Below are 16,162 nucleotides of genomic sequence, written 5' to 3'. Positions count from 1 at the left end.
ATTAACATAAGAAAGGCAAGAGAAGCCCAAGAATCGGTTAAACGATTTATTGTAAGAACCAGACCGATGCTTTCTTACAAACATTGTTCAAACTAGATAGAGCGCTAGGACACTGAAAATGGCGTCTGGTCAGTATCACCGGATACACTTAAAAAGTTATTGCCGGGCTTCACTGGTCAGGCAATAACGGGCTTCACGTAACGGGTCATTAATTTAATGAGGGTCCGCCAGGCTATGATCCACGGCCCATTGAGCAATTATTGATGACAGGGAAGGGCGCAGCGTCGCCTGAAGTACGGCGAAAGTTGGCCCTCAAATTACTTCAAAACGCTGCCCGCACACCCCCGAAAAAGAAAAGATGAGTGCTAAAGTTAGTCTCGATACGATTGAGAGTGACCGACGGAACCATAAAGCGTGACGTACATAATTGATGTCGTCACTCAACCGGTGCTTCCATCAATTGATTTTTATTGCCCAAGCGCTCCGTTTGTAGCACCGTTTTGTTTAGCGATTGTTTAGAAGCTTTCCTCGCGGTGTTCTGCCAAGGATATCGCATCCGAAAAGGAGCTTATCGTTCGCATCTGGATGTGGTTATCCCAAGGATTTAAGACTAATGTTCAGCAATTGACATCACGACCAAAAAAAAACAGGGAAAATCCACGTCACGAAATTGCGAAAACAAAATCCGGCCGTCATTCCAATCAAATAGCTCGACCTTTTGAGGTTAAATTAAATACCTTGTCGCTGGCACTGACAAAGGATTTACATATCCAAGGGGGAGGAGGGGGGTGGTACTTTTGATTCTGGAGAAAATCTCAAAACCCATGTCAAACGGCGAATGTCAAACCTCGCCGGCGCAGCAACAAACGAGACCCTTGTCGAATGTCTAGCACACCTACACCCATGCCCAACCATCATGCTATCACCGGTGGCTATCCCGTGATTTACCTATCCACCATCCAATCTCTACGAAGTCACCTACCCGTCTGCCTGACTGCTTGATAGCTGAAGGGGGGATTTTGAAAATGTTTCCCCGTTTACAGAGCCAAATTAGTTTGGAAATTTGTGGTGAAGCACGGCACGATTAATTAAATTTTAAAACAAGAAATTGATTAATGGCTCATCAAACGCTCGCGTGTGTATTGCTGGCCAGTCTCCATCGGAAAAGGTGGGGGTTTCAATTGAAAACCATCGAACTGATGGTCGCTCATTGCATTAAATTATTTATGCTCATCAATGGTTTGCTAACGAGATGATTGTACGCACGTCGCCTGGCGATCTATAAATTCCATGCAGAACCCCGCCCCGGGTGTAGGCAGCAGATAGATAGCAAATCGCGGCTATCCAAGCCGCAAACCCATAGATCATCGCACGATGACGCGGGAACGTATCGCGTAATAATAATTGACAAACTAATTTCATCGTCACAGACTCTTTTATATTTGCATATATTCCGTTGTTCATATATTTACATTTCGCTCGCATGCATATTCTATTCGTCAATTGGGCGATAAATCGGGTGGAAAATGAAACGATAATCCGTACTTTAATCCTCCGGGAAAGCGTGAAAACGCGGCTTTGTGGGAGTGTATTTAAGGCAATTGTGTGGCGTATATTGAAGCTCGTTTCGAGGCTCGTTTCGGGCTCTCTACTAAATTTGCAACCTTTATTTTTGGGGAAAAACTTTTGGGAGTTAGAAATTGTAATTACGAAATACTTAACATCTGGCCGGTCATTTCTGGGCGGGGAAAACCTGAGAAAATGTCTGGAAACTATTCGCAATTAGGGGAGCGTATAGAGAACTTCCAAGCATAACATACCGGCACGTTCTAGCTAAGAAGATAATGAGAATTTACTTAGCTCAAGCTTCCTGTGTCCTTGTTATTTACCTGTCCTGCTAGCTATCTACAGATAAACTCACTTCTTCCCTTGTGATATTTTGTTTTCATGCTGGATCATGCTGGAATGCGCTTGACATTTTTGCTACAAAAACATTCCGCAAACAAAAAGGTGTTACTCTGTTTTATTTAATCAATTTCCATCCTCCAACAGCTCCCTGCTGATTGCTGATCCCTGACTGATTGCGAATAAAGGCACTTGATTGGCCGCTTGTGGTGCTTTCGCTAGTCTTCCAGAGCTCTTTATCCAACCACCAACGTAGTGTGTTGCGCGGTTGATTGAAATTTAAAACATATTTCTTTCCCGCCAGCAAGAAGTCTGGTCTGAGTTTCTCGTTGGCCCTCGGAGAAAAACCTCAAAAGAGCAACAGCGTTGCAGCACGAGTGCATAGACATTAGCGTTTAAGGATGACACCGACACCGCTACAAAACGGGTTTTCTGCATAGCCTAATTGAATTTATGCGCTCCTCCCACCGGTGCTGCTCCGGGTCCTGGGCTGCTGTCGTTGTGCACTATATGCGCTGGCCCTTTTTATTATTATTATTAGTATTAGTCGAGAGCTTCAGCTTCTTTTCTGTGGGCGAACTCGCGCCCGAACGGCGGACAAACGGGGGCGAGCACAGCGCGCGAGTGCGCTGAAACGCCATAAATCTTATGCACGTACAATGCTCCCAGCGCTCCCATTCCGCGAGTGTGTCTGTGCGGTCGTTAGGATGCAAAATGTGCTTATCTTGAAGCACTTTTTTCTACCCTCACCACCATCAGCCGTGCGCTGGTCCATACTAGACTGCTTCTACGTTCTACGAGTCGGATGTTTCGATCCATGTGTAGTACGGTGTGTTCACGGTGGGCTCCGGCCATCGGTTGTTCCTGCTCCGGGCTGGGAAAACAAATCAACCTCAATTGAGACAGCGGAGCAGACATTTTTATAATGTATCCCACCCGCCCAATTCCCTGAGGTGAAGGTGGGCTGGAGCATGCTTGCGGCAGCCAGTTTGCTGGCTGGTGTGGCCTCAATCCACCCAATCTTATCTAAAGTAGCAGATCATTTGCGGGAAGAGGGGGAAGTCGTGTATGAAACGGAGCGTTGATATATTGAACGAAGATAACAGGAACGAAAGGACACGACAACACCAGTGCAGGTGACATCGTCGATGGGTAATCTTGGAGAAATCCGCAGTACGTTCCATGAATCGATGGTTTCATTAGAATATCGTGTGAGAAGCGCAACATATTCAAAAACATTGCAGTGTATTTCTTCAGTGTATTTTTTTGTCAGTTCTAAGACAAAAAACTAGCAACTAGAAGCAACAAGCAAAGTAGAAAAACTTCAGCTTGATCTGCCTAGGAATATATTTCCTGAATCGCCCGGGCAGGATGTTAAGCCTGACAAAGCATGTTATCAACACTCGACAACTTCTACACTGCACCTTTCCCTCGAGCGTTCTAAGATAAACAGATCGCGGATATCTGTTTATCGATGGTGATGCATTCGAGCGCTGCGAGTGTTCTTGAAGCGCCTCGCCAAGTATCATTCGCTGAATGGGATGTACTTCTCGGGATCCTACTCGAAAGGATAGAAACGATTGAAGAAACAGAAAAATGACTCAATTTCCTGACTTGAGCTTCGATTCGACGAGAGGTTTCCCAGATCTTCCTCGAAAGAAGAGGAGCTCCTACGAAAAACTATAGCGGAACAGCTTCTAATGCAAACAACAAATGCAGAGTGCCACTGGATGTGCTGTTGCTCCGAAATGACTTTTCTGTTGTATGCTGCAACTCTTATCCTTCTATCTAAATCCTTTCGTTGTTTAAACCAAAAAAAACCCATCAACGCGTACTAATCACTTCAAATTGCGGTGCCAACCAGCGGACTGACGGACAAAACAAATTTCATCACGGGACACACCTCGACAGCAGCAGTTCAGCACAACACTCCATTCATTCACGCGTTTATTGCTTCGATCAATGTGCTTCTGGGGGTGCGGTGCATTGTATGCACATTGAGTGGTTTCAGATTCAGCAAAAAAAAAAGAGGAACCGACGAGCCAAACATTCACCAAAAGAAATTGCATATTTCCAGCCTGTCAACCTCAGTGCCGAGCTTCGTCGCTGCTACCAGCTCAGGCGCCCGAGACCTGGCCAGTGATTGACACGATGAAAACAATCACCTCCGGTTCCGGGTGGGGGGGGGGGGGGAGGGGTCCGTGTGGTGGCTTTATCGAATTTCCGTTCCGTTCCTCCGCATGTATCGGCACGAAATCTCAATCGCGCTCTACCGGGTGCTACAGCTTACGTTCACTGGAACGTTGAAATTGCTGCACACTGCAACCGGCTCCTGGGGATGCTCCGGCCATTCGCCAGGACAGGTTGTATGCAAGGCATAGATGCATCGGGCAGGAGGTCGGGCGAATGCACCATTTCTCGATCAAGCGCTCCGTCTGTGGCAGGTGTTTTGACGCGCGAACATGCAAATCCTTTCCGTGGTGGCCCGGGCACACCACCTTTTCTCGTTTCCCCATCAGTCCAACAAACAACAAACTGGGTTGCTGGTCCTGATCAAAGTGTGGTGCCTCTCTGGTGGTGATGAATTAGTTTGTGTGACTTGGTGCTGAAATTGTGTATTTGGTGCCACGCATTCACCGTAAGCTTTGGGTTTCTAAATGTGCTTTGATCAAAACCTTTAAACCTCCTCAATCCAAGAAGGCGCGTCGAGCGTGTCGAGGGCGTCGATGGATGGACCATTGCCATTTCTGGTAGAACGTTTCGATACGTTTAAAGGCAAGCTCAAGCAAGAATACTACCATCGCTGCAGCCGCACCGTAGCACATAAACAGAAACACGGGAACCAGATCGCCAAACTCGAGCACCGGTGAAGAGTTTACGTTATCGTTCCCATTTCTTGGCACACGCCAAACATCGCCACTCAGCTTGGCGACCAGCCCGGTTTCGTACAGGCGCTGCAACAACTCACCGAACTTCTCTAAAAACTGTGACCAACGAGCGAAACAGTAGCACATCCGAATCGTATGCAGCGGTTCGGCCAGAATGTAAAACAACGACGAGTTAAACAGATAATATTGACCGAATTCGTTGTCCATCTTTTCCGACGCGTACTCCGTCACGATATAGGCATAACCGGGCACGTGGGGCCACACTGTCGAATGCGTTAGCTTAGCCTGCATACGGCCCGGTAGATCACCGGGCAGACCACTAATGTAATCCTCCGCTTGCCAGCCGTGGTTGAGCAGAATATTCGACTCGAAGAACTCCTCGAGTGTTTCGAGGCTCACACCGTACCGTAGCCGGATCATAAACGATGTCACCTGGGTTAGGTACGCCTCGAAAAGAATGAACTTGAGCGACTGCATCACGACAACCAACACTGCCGTCAGTCGGCTCGAGGTTCGGTAATGTCCAAACACCAGCACCAGCAGTAGATTCACCTTGAAGTGTTTCCAGAACAGCCAGTTCAACAGACAAACAACTAGCAGGGCGGTGATCAGCCCGTACCACGCTTCCGGTTTGTAGGGTTTAAGAAACTGAAGATTGTAGTTGGTGTGGTGTGACCGAGGCATCAGGAGTCGTGTCGTCAGTGGGTCGTGTAGATGAAGCTGTGGCACGGGACTGTCCCCAGTGCATCCGCGGCGCGTTAGGTACATGTCCGCGGTGCGATTAGCCAGCGGCGCCATAATCCAATCGACTAACGCATACTTAACGATTCGGTCCGACAAGGTAACGCCCATCATCTGAAGGATGGTTTTCGTGATTTCGACATCCATTCCACTCAACTTTCCTTGATGGTCACGGAATGTGTACGGTACGCTCTCGGTTGCAACGCCACGTAAGGTGGAATTTTGTAGACGATCACGATAAACTTTGCGGTAATCCGGACAGATGGGTGTTTCGATGTACTTCTTACCACTGACGTAGCCGCTGCTTAGGAGTTTTCCTTGAACTTCATCGAAAACCAAGATGATGTACTTTATGACACGAACATGGTCCAGATGGTGTCCAATGATGCGCAGGTTTGAGGTAAGCTTTCGATCTGATTTGATCAAAATCAGATACTTTGCCTTGTGGTGATTGTTAGTGCCCATGAAAGCTGTTTTCAGTAGTTCCTTGAGTGAATACTAGCAGTGAAAAGGATGAAAGGCTTCGTGGAAGCTATTCACACAAATGATGAACGATTTCAGCACCCTTACCTTCTCATCCGCAGTGAGCTCCATGATGATGAGACAATTCTCTTGTGCCATTTGCTTAAGACCACTGGCACGGTCAATGATGTACCTTGGCCGTGGGTTCTTATCGAGAACAGCAAGAATCGGACTCGACAAACCCCACAGTATGACAGTATTCAGTTCGCGATTCACACCAAAACTTTCCTCAATAAAATGTTCTATCTCCGTCGCGATAGGACGGGATACTGTGCAATATGTTGTGGACTGCAGTAGCAGCAACAGGACAGCAATTTGCCAGGATGCCATCTTGCTACCAGCCATTGAGTGCAGATGGCGATGCCGCTTGCATGATGCTTTATACCCGATCGTGCAATCAATTGAGCAAACAGCAAAGTGGCATTGATCGCCGTTATTATGGGAACATAAGCTTCCCATTTTCCCAGCCCAGCAATTGTAGGCTGCATTACGATTATCGGAACACTTTTAAGTGGAAACTTAGATCATTCTGTTGTAGATATCTGAAATTCCTTAAATTTAAAGGTCTTACTACATTTTACCATTCACTGTCACTTGCATAAAATTCCTAATAAAAGCTTAAACATTAATCTCTGCGATAACTACGCTTCCGCTTGTTTGCCGAAGCTAAATTTGCAACCGAAATTTGCTTAGATTCCTTACCACCAAACGCAATCAGCGATCACAAAACGGAACCCCGATCCCCCCGTTTCCCTTCCAAAAGCCATCGACCAACATCGGCGTAACGACTGGCAGAAATATATTAAATTACCGCTGCACCTAGGACGGAAAATTAATGGCACAAACAATCGGCCACAGTAAACGAGGCCGAACCAGGACTCATCCAGTGCCACGGCACGCCGAAGGAAATTATGCAAATGAGCCGGCCCGGCGACTGTTGCTTGCCACTACACTGCGACATTCTGCTCCTGCTGCCGTTGCTGTTGCTGGTGTTTAATGTTTGATACGAAATGCCACATTTTGGTCAGTGCGTGGTTGGTGTACCAGCGAGCTCACACCTTGCTCACCACTCCGGATGTGTGCTCCGGCGGTATAGTGACCGTTTGACAATGCTAAACTGCCTGCCTGCTGGTGTTCTGCCAGCCCGGGGACCAGTCTACCGCATATCGATCTGTAGATGAGCTTAGATTGTTGCACATCCTGCACGCCGATGCCTGGTGGACATTATTGGGTTAGAGAGGAGCGCAGCTGGAGCCTTTGAGACGGCCATTCCCGGAACTGTGAATGTTTGACAAACGGAAACACAGTTCCACGAGGCCGAATTTGCAGCACGGACAGGCTGGGATGATTCAGTTGGAAAGAAATTTAGTCCTCGATAAATGAGAATTTCTATTCCAAACCAACAATCAAAGTTCATAAGTTTTACTGCTATTATGATGAAATAAGAAAGATATGTTTCTATGTAATTTATTCTACAAAATCCGTCCAAAAGCTAGTATCCCAGCACCACTGATTCAACAGAAGAACGATGGATGTTCAACAAAAACACACACCTCGTAAAATGGATACTTTACACCATTATTGGAATGCGTATTGGAATACATACACGATCAACCAAATGACGCAGCGTGAAATGATGATATCTGTTTGAATTCGCAAAAAAGGGAGAAAATATTAATTAAATATTCTACGAGGTACCAAGTAGCGTTCAGAGCATTGACCACCTGGTCACTGCGAACCTGCAAAGACCTCGCCGTCCTATAATGATGCAGATCAATTCGACGGTAATTGTGAGCTTTCATTAGCGAGTGCGATTCGGATTCGATTACGCCGAGCGCAGATCACAATTTGCATTTGCGTTTCCTTGGCAACATTTAACAATCATACACGCAGCAACGATAAATCACGATTCTGCTATGGCTGCAACTCTACAGGAGCAACTCTGTGGTTATCTCCTTTGTTATCAATTCTGGAACACAGATTAAACCACTTTTCATGTAACGAGCCAAGCCGTATGATCGACGAAACTACCGCTCGCGATTCCACCCAATTTATTAACAAACTACTTCACATCGATAATACTCCGATGCACTTCAGGAATTTGGAAACTATCCGTTTTGGCCACTAGAACACAGACGCTTCCTGCACACTGCTGCACGGGGATTTTCACGATTTTGCTACTTGCGAATGCTGTCGGCGAGCGCTTCTTGAGTTAAAACTTTTCGATAGAACGGAACACCGATGCCGATGCTTTCCTTGCGCTCGAACAGCCCCTTCTCGACGAGAAATGCTGGCCGCTCGAGTTCCGGTCGCCTCTCGAGATAGTCAATCAAATACTTCACCGAGCGCAAGTGCCAGATGTCTTTGAACAGCCTTCTGAAGCTTATCAAATCCTCCGGAACGTCTACGCGCTCCGGAACATCATCGCCGGTCTCATCGGTATGACCACCACCATCACCAGTAGCAGCAGATCGTTGTCGTTTGTTCGGCATCTTTTGGTGTGCCCTAAGAAACGGGACCCGTTTGGCCGCATCGTACACCATCGCACGGTTCCGCTCGGTCGCTCGAGCGATCCGGTGCTCAAGCGACAGCTCAGGCAGCGCCCATTCGTGTGCCACCTGCCCCGGAACGGCCCTAAGCTCCTTCGGTGCAACGGTTAGGGCACGGGACAGCTCATCGCCCGTCTCGCTGGAGAACAGTTGCCGCACGATCTGGCTCGTGATGCTGGACCGTTCCAGGCCGAGCGTATTGAGCCAGTCGACGAAATCTTGGCCCGCCACATCGATCAGCTGCTCCACCTGGTCTACCGGACGTGGCTCTGCCGGTGGCCGTCCCGCGTCGTACAGAGGCGAGCGCCACTGGATGCGCTCGCCCGTTGGCTTCCGGTGAAAGTTTTCCATCCAATTTTCCACACGTTCTGGCATTGGGCGCGGTTTGGCTTTCGCTTCTATCGTCACCTGCCGCCACGGTGGTTGGCCGACGTGTGTTCCGGTGGCTTCTTCCGCTGGCTTACCAGGCTTGCCGAGGTCGTGAACTCGGAATGGATCCTTTGGCACGGCAGCCAAGCAACGGTTTATCCGTTCACCGAGACGCTGCGATACCGCACGGTCCATGGTGTGACGGTCGATTGGTTTCCGTTTCACTTTAAGCTGAGCAGTAGTGAGGCCTGAGGACTCCTGCAAGTTCTGCAGCACGACGTGCTTGCTTGGTTTGCGCGAGTTGACGACACGATGCCGTGAAGGACAAATAGAACCTTTCTCTCTGGATTGCATCCTCAATGAACGAACGTTCGATGATGGTTTCTCGAGATGTTTTTGGCGAGAAAAGTCGCGTTTGCTTTAATGGCGTGGAATGCTTGGATGTCGAGAAAGAGAATGTCCTTTCTAAAGCATCAGCATGATTAGCATCGCTCCATGCTGTGCTTCCAAAATGCAGATAAACATTCCCGTCCGCAGCTTCTTGCTTTATATTGTTTTTATGCAAGTACAGCTTTTATTACAACAAGCGCGTGAACATGCCAGAAGAAAGTGTTAACAAAAGAAAAATCACGCCACCCTTCCGTTTCAGACGCCACCCAAAAGTTGTTCACGTTAGGCGTCACATAAAACTCTGTCGAACCGATAAGACACCACCGAACTGTAAAGAGGACGAACGGGACGCTGTTCCACGAGCGTGGTGGAATGAGGCAGGGAAATTTTTGGCAATGGTTAGTGTCGCAAAGCAGGGGAGGCGACAAAAACACAGTGCGGCCACGCGATGCGCCACATCACAGTGGGAATAAAGTGTATGATAAATATTTGCATTTAAAAAATGGCACCGGAACCGGAAGCACATAAAAAAATCGGCTAAAGGCCAATGCCACGCGAACGATGGAAGAATGGTGCACAAGAAAAAAAAAACAGCAAACTATTATGCTGCGCGGCTAGACACGTGGCATGTTGCGAGCGCACGGGGCACCGGGATTCAGTAATCGATTTTCGGTTTTCAACTTTTTGACTACTTTTTAACCAACGTCGAACGTTTGGGAAGTTGAAGCTGAAGTGAGATTGACTGGCGGCGTTGGCACGTGGATGCAGGGCTTCTCAAACAATGCTTAAAGCAGGTTTCAGGAGTCTTTTTTAAGTTTAAAACAATTTGAGTCTATCAGCATATTCCTTAAAGTCCATCAATGTGTTTTTTAAGATAAACAGATATTAACGGCTAAATATAAGGAGTTGAAATGATTCAATTCGACATCAAATCCTCTCTCAACTAGAATGGTTCGAGTGATGTACTTCCGCATCTCCTGTAAACGCCACGCCACTGACTCACCATATCAATTTCTATCTTTCGGCCAATGGTAGTGACGAAAAGCTATCCGATGGCAAGTTTCACAGTTTCTCGCCGAGCATCTCGCACCATCTTTCAATCCGCTACTCGGATCGGATTGCTGCAACATACGCATGGAGAAAGTTTTCATCTATATGACCAAAGTTTTGCACCGAACCGTCCACTTACCGAATGCTTGACGCTCACAATGTGGACAATTTACAGCAAGTACTTGCTTCTTGCTCCTTGTTGCTGTAAAGGGCACCGCCACTACCCCTCGGCTTATCGACAAGCGGTGCTTTGATCAAACTACCGCGATAATCATACGCCAGGACGATGATAGCGGTGATGACGGACGTATTGAGCTCTCTGAGCACGTTCGTTAGCATTGTTGCATTAAAAATATGAAATCCCAATATCAATATGATTGGTTCATGCTGCAACACTTCGCAGCTTTCACGTTAACACAATTAAGTGTATTACGCCATGATTGGCTGCAATATGTTTGTAGGGCGCAATTAATTCCTTTTTTTAATTACAAACAGTGCTCTACCAATTACTGGAAAATGGTCGCCGAGATTTTCCGCCCGGTCCTTTGAAGCCTCTACGGTGGCGTGATGTATTACGGATTCATTTTGAACTCGGCGATGTGCAACACCTCATTGCGTGCATAGCAAAATGGTAGAGCGGAAGCGATTCTAGCGATATTTGGTCAATCGAAAAGGTGGTACTCACCAGGTGGATAAATTAAATAGGAAGCTAATTTTTCGATTTCCTGGAACATCATTTTGCGTCCGAAACACGCTCCCAAACATTCTGTATCTTGCGAACATTGAAGGACTATGTATCGCCAAGGGAATGAAAGTAAACTTCGCAGGAAAGGCTTATGCTGGACGAATGGCTGCAACCGATTCTGTTCATTTGCCTCAGCTGATGTGTGGCAATCACGTCAAGCGGAATAAAGGGGAATACATGCTACACTAGGACACGCTAGCGTCAAGACAAAATATTCTAGATTCACTGGCGAAGCAAACCGTACTGGAGAGAGCCAGGTCCCTTGACTATTGTTGAACAAATAGTAATCTTGGGCTGTCTCCTTTGAGGGTAACATTGCGTTACAGAAGCTAGGATAGTTGTCTAAATACAGCAAAGCCGTTTTCACTGAGTAATTAGAAACTAATATTAGCACTTACGAGGGAGGGACATCATTCGATACTGTACAACTCCCTTGGCTCCATACCAATCCAGTTTTGCTTAATAGCGGAACTCGGTTAGCTTTCAGAAGGATATTTCAAGAAAGTAAATTTACTAAAAATATACGGGACCGTGTGATATTATTTAAAAATGATTGCAACATAAATTTGTATTGCAAAGTCATTTATTGGATCGATCTCTTTAAAAAAACCATCAAGAAACTTACCATACGATCAATAATCGTGTTTACTTACTCGCCCTTTGGTCATCATTGCATGAAATGTGCAAAGCCACATAGATTCACGTTGGTTTCATTAATAAAAGAAAAACAAACTTTATTACTTATCCTCGCGAAGGAAAAAACACCTTCCTGCACTGAACGCGTCTACGAAAAGCTATCTCTTGAACTTCGGAAAAATATATATGTGTATACATATATTTATGTCTTAGATGTGTGTCGTGTCGTTCTGATGTCCATAATTACAATTGAACTAGGTGTTTGCATGATTTTCTGTCCGCTGTCTCCCATTCCGATTCCCGTTGACGCTTGATGGTGTTCCGCTTCCTTTCGCCCGAAATCACAGCAATACGTTAAGCTCAAAACGAAACAGTAGCCAAGCGTATCTGCGTATGTATTGCGGTTTTCATTCATCATTGCCGCCGATGAGTCATTGCATGACTTCAAGAGGGCGACAAGTAGAGCGATCGTATTGTTCGTAAACCACTAAGCCGACTTTTCGCATCGTCGCTTAGCTGCGGGCAGCTCATCATATTGAGCCACACGAGACACCGACAGTGGCTCAAAATGTGCTCGATCGAACGATCCGTGAGCATCTTGCAACTCTCGAGATTCAGTAGCTTCAGGTGCTTTAGATCGCGGCACAGCGACAGCACCGCATTGTCGCAGATACGCTTGCACGCATCGACGTGGACGTACTCGAGCAGCGGACATTCGGTCACCAGTGACGCGATGCCCGCTTCCGTGATATGCAACCCGCGCAGATCGATCTTTTTCAGCAACGGAAAACTAAGCGCCATCAGCGTTTGATCCGAGAGGTCTCGGCAGTGGCTAAGATTAAGGTAGCACAACCGGCGCAGGTTCGTGATGGGATAGAAGCGTATCCGCTCAAACGGCATCACGATCGTATCGAAGACGTCCCGATTGAAGAAGCTATCGCTGATGTCGAACGTACGCTGCAGGTTTAAGTACTCGAGCGCGTTCAGATGCGAGAAGGCCAGCTGCAGATCGTGTATGTTCTCGTACGTACACTGGTACAGCGTAAGGCTGCGGATGTTGGGGCAACGCTCGAAGAACCGGGGCAAAATGTTACGCGAAAAGGTGGCCGCCGATACGTACAGCTTGTCGAGCGATGCATTCTCGTACGCGCTCAAATCCAGGTTGCCCTTCACGTGCGTGGTGTCGGTGATCTTGAGATAGTTGAGCTGCGGGAGATTGGCGAGAAACGACTGGTGCAGGTTGCTGATCCGAGCGACCCGTAGCTTGATGCGCTTCATCTGCGGAAGGAAGGCACTGAGGGCCCGCAGAAACTGTTCGTCGGCCGAGAAAAGGTTGTCCAGGTTCAGATGCACGATCGACGGTTGTAGTCGAGCCAGTTCGAGAATGTCACGCTCTTTCAGCTCGCTGCACGATTTCAGGGATACCTTGCGAAGCCGCAGGCTCTCGATGCGTGCCAGCTGATGCAGTAAACCGCTGCTAACCTTCGTGTAGCTGAGTGTGATTGCATCGAGGGTCCCCCGTAGCGTCGTCACAAACTCGACCAACTGTTCGCCCCAGTGCTCGTACGATGAAAAGGCCAGCTTCAGTGCCTTCAGTGATGGGCAGATGTGTTTGAAGACGTGAAAGAACTCATTGTACACGAAGATGGACCGCAGTGTCAGCGAGTGTAGCCGCTCGAGGCGAAAATCCAGCGTAACATTGCGGATGCTGTGGTCCTCGAATTTGGTTGCTTTCAACGTCAACGAGCGCAGGGTAGAGCGCATGTGGCGCAGCATGTTGAACAGTGTATCCGCGTTCAGTGTACAATCGTTGAGGGTCAGCTCCACCACATTACCACCGATCGATTGCCACAGCTCCGTAGCCGGACCGATGGTGCACGATTTGAAGCACAGCTTTTCGAAGGTGCTTCGTGTGATCAGCAACAACGACCACTGTTCGCAGCCTTCCTCTATCCGACAGTTCCGCAGGGACAGCACGAAGCGGTTCATCAGCGTTCGGTTGTTGATGACGATTTCGTACCAGGCCACACAGGTTTGCCGCACCGAGGCCAGATCGGGCATCCGCAGGTTCAGAAAGATCGTGGTCAGCACATCCGTGGGTAAGGAGGCCACGGTGGTGCTGGAACTGCCAACTCCATACTGACCTCCCACCGTGCTGCTGCTGCTGGTGCTGCTCTCGGTGATGGACTCGGTGTCCATCACGACGGCTGCAACAAAGCGTATCGATCAGCTCGGACTCCTTCGCGAGTGCCTTCCCCCATGCTCCACTTACCCGAGCGGCTGGGAAAGGAATCTTGGCGAAAGTAGGGTGCAACAGGAAATCAAATTATTCGCACGATTGAGTAACGCAGAACAAAAGGCTACGCAAAAAGTTGTTTTCATTCGCCTCCATCAAAACAACATCTTGTCAACAAACTTCTGTCACACCGCAGCCGCTGAACTGCTGAACCGCTGAGTACCACAAACCACAACAAACTCCCGGCGATTTCACAAAAGAAAAGCGATTTTACATCAGTGAGCTCAGTTTTGCTGCAATATCTACTGATTGGTGTTAATTTACGATCGTCGGATACGAACAGTGCCAAGATGTGGCCCTTGATTATGCAATTCCTTCGTGCAAACGCCGCGTACATCACGCTCCCCGTAGCGGCGGTGGTCGGCGTAATCGGATACAACCTCGAGAGCCTACTATCGGATAAATACACTCCGTACAGTGGTAGGTAGCGGTTTGAACTGGTAAATCCGCACCGGGATCTTTGTGACCTAACTGTGCTTCGTTTCGTTATTGGCAGCTTCCATTCAGGAGAAACGAGCGGAACGTATCACGCAGGAGGAGCGGTTGAAGGATGCAACGCACGTAGAGAAACTCGTCTACAAAGAGAACGTTCTAGGCCGGAATCTTTCGCCTTCGTTGCAGAAAGAGAAATGAGAAGCTGCGCAAGAGTAGTCGTGTTCTTTAATAAACGTTTTGTTACTTATCAATGGATCTTTATTTGCACGAGAATTCAGTTTACGCGCTTGCTGTAGTTGCTGTAACCGATTCCGACGCACGTGAGCGTCACCTTGTTTGATCCTGCGAGCTCGTCACCCTCGATCAGCTCTTCTCCCTCATCCTCGACTGCATTTTCTAACTTGAAAGTAATGCCGAAAAACTCCCGTAGATGCTGCAGAAAGTAGATCGTGTACTGAGACAGCGGGCCGATGAGAAACTTCGAAACATCCTTCTGCGCTAGCGCCATGTACAGAGCGACAAGCCACTGGAAGGCGGAATCGACGCATCCGCCACGATAAATCTCGTCCAGCAATCTCATGCCCGCATCACGTCCCACATCCTCTGGTATCGAAGGGTTGCCCGGCTGGAAGATAGACAAATGTTTGAGATTAAAATGAATGTTTTGTCCGAAAGCAACGGTTAGATGTTGCCCTCACCTGATCCATCGTTTTGCAGAGGGCTTCCGCCGCGAAGCAGGTACCGTCGGTTGTTTCCGCCACTAGATTGATACCGTAACCGGGACTATTACCGGACCGCTTACCCTTGTGCTGGTCAGTGTTGATGTAGACATCGGGCAGGAAATTAAGCATCACTCCTTTCGCGTGTTCAACCGCTCGGTTGGCCATGGCGGGACTCACTTTACAGCAGTACGCGGTACCGCGTATCCGTTTGACCATCGATTGCTTGGTGCATTGAATCGCTTTCAGCTGTTTGCGAACAGGGCAGCGGAACGTAATCTCTCCGCCACCATCCGGCATCATACCACGTTTCAGAATCTTCAATTCCAATCCATCGTCCACAAGCAGAAATCGCTTCAACGTCGGCATTGCCGATGCCTTGATATGATCGACAGACGGACACTCTTTGCTGTTGGTAACTCCCGTCAGTGTGACCTGTAGGGGATTTTTACAAAACGGTCCAAGCGCCAGCAGCACATCCAGATAGTATCCGATTCCTCGTCCGGGATCGCAATCGTGATTGATGGTTCCGCCAGCCAGCAGGCCCGGTTGGTAGACAAACGAGCACCCATCCCGCTCCACCCGGGTACGCGTTCCGTTCGTCACTTTGTCCAGCAACTGTAGGAGGCTCATTTCGTAGCCCTGCAGGCCGGGATTCGTCTCATCGAGCGCTCGTATTTCTCGCACCTGGATCGGTTTACCGCTCAGTGTCGAAAGCAGCAGGCGCTGCTTGAGGAAGTTAATCCCCTTGTATATCAGGAAACTGTTCTCCTTTCCCACGCTGGTCATGGCTGGACTGGAATTCGGCTCCTTTTTACACAAAAACCCGCATTAATGGGTGACGAAACACAACTTGGACGCCGGCTGCACGTGTTTACGGTTCGGGCGCAGCTGTCAAACTGTCGATGTGGTAGTGC

At 48.2% G+C, this 16,162-nt stretch overlaps 4 protein-coding genes across 4 annotated transcripts; 1 reads left to right on the top strand and 3 right to left on the bottom strand.

Annotated features, from left to right (window-relative positions):
- Positions 1-8,218: 8,218 nt before the first annotated feature.
- LOC126576912 (uncharacterized) lies at positions 8,219-9,341 on the bottom strand. The gene has a single exon (XM_050238214.1). The coding sequence runs from the start codon at positions 9,326-9,328 to the stop codon at positions 8,234-8,236; it is 1,095 nt and encodes a 364-aa protein (XP_050094171.1). The 5' UTR covers positions 9,329-9,341; the 3' UTR covers positions 8,219-8,233.
- Positions 9,342-11,867: 2,526 nt separating this feature from the next.
- LOC126574626 (dynein regulatory complex subunit 6-like) lies at positions 11,868-14,201 on the bottom strand. Its single transcript, XM_050234916.1, has 2 exons — positions 14,068-14,201; positions 11,868-14,002 (listed from the first exon to the last, which is right to left on the bottom strand). The coding sequence occupies exon 2, from the start codon at positions 13,992-13,994 to the stop codon at positions 12,240-12,242; it is 1,755 nt and encodes a 584-aa protein (XP_050090873.1). The 5' UTR covers positions 13,995-14,002; positions 14,068-14,201; the 3' UTR covers positions 11,868-12,239.
- A 44-nt stretch (positions 14,202-14,245) lies between these two features.
- On the top strand, positions 14,246-14,773 carry LOC126574628 (small integral membrane protein 12-A). The gene is made up of 2 exons (XM_050234918.1): positions 14,246-14,511; positions 14,588-14,773. The coding sequence occupies exons 1-2, from the start codon at positions 14,382-14,384 to the stop codon at positions 14,722-14,724; spliced, it is 267 nt and encodes an 88-aa protein (XP_050090875.1). The 5' UTR covers positions 14,246-14,381; the 3' UTR covers positions 14,725-14,773.
- Positions 14,745-16,108, bottom strand: LOC126574627 (probable RNA 3'-terminal phosphate cyclase-like protein). The gene is made up of 2 exons (XM_050234917.1): positions 15,225-16,108; positions 14,745-15,151 (listed from the first exon to the last, which is right to left on the bottom strand). The coding sequence occupies exons 1-2, from the start codon at positions 16,032-16,034 to the stop codon at positions 14,801-14,803; spliced, it is 1,161 nt and encodes a 386-aa protein (XP_050090874.1). The 5' UTR covers positions 16,035-16,108; the 3' UTR covers positions 14,745-14,800.
- Positions 16,109-16,162: the final 54 nt, after the last annotated feature.

This window comes from Anopheles aquasalis, chromosome 3 (genome assembly GCF_943734665.1).
Source record: "Anopheles aquasalis chromosome 3, idAnoAquaMG_Q_19, whole genome shotgun sequence".
Taxonomy (NCBI): Eukaryota; Metazoa; Arthropoda; class Insecta; order Diptera; family Culicidae; genus Anopheles; species Anopheles aquasalis.
This window is presented reverse-complemented; position numbering and strand designations above follow the sequence as displayed.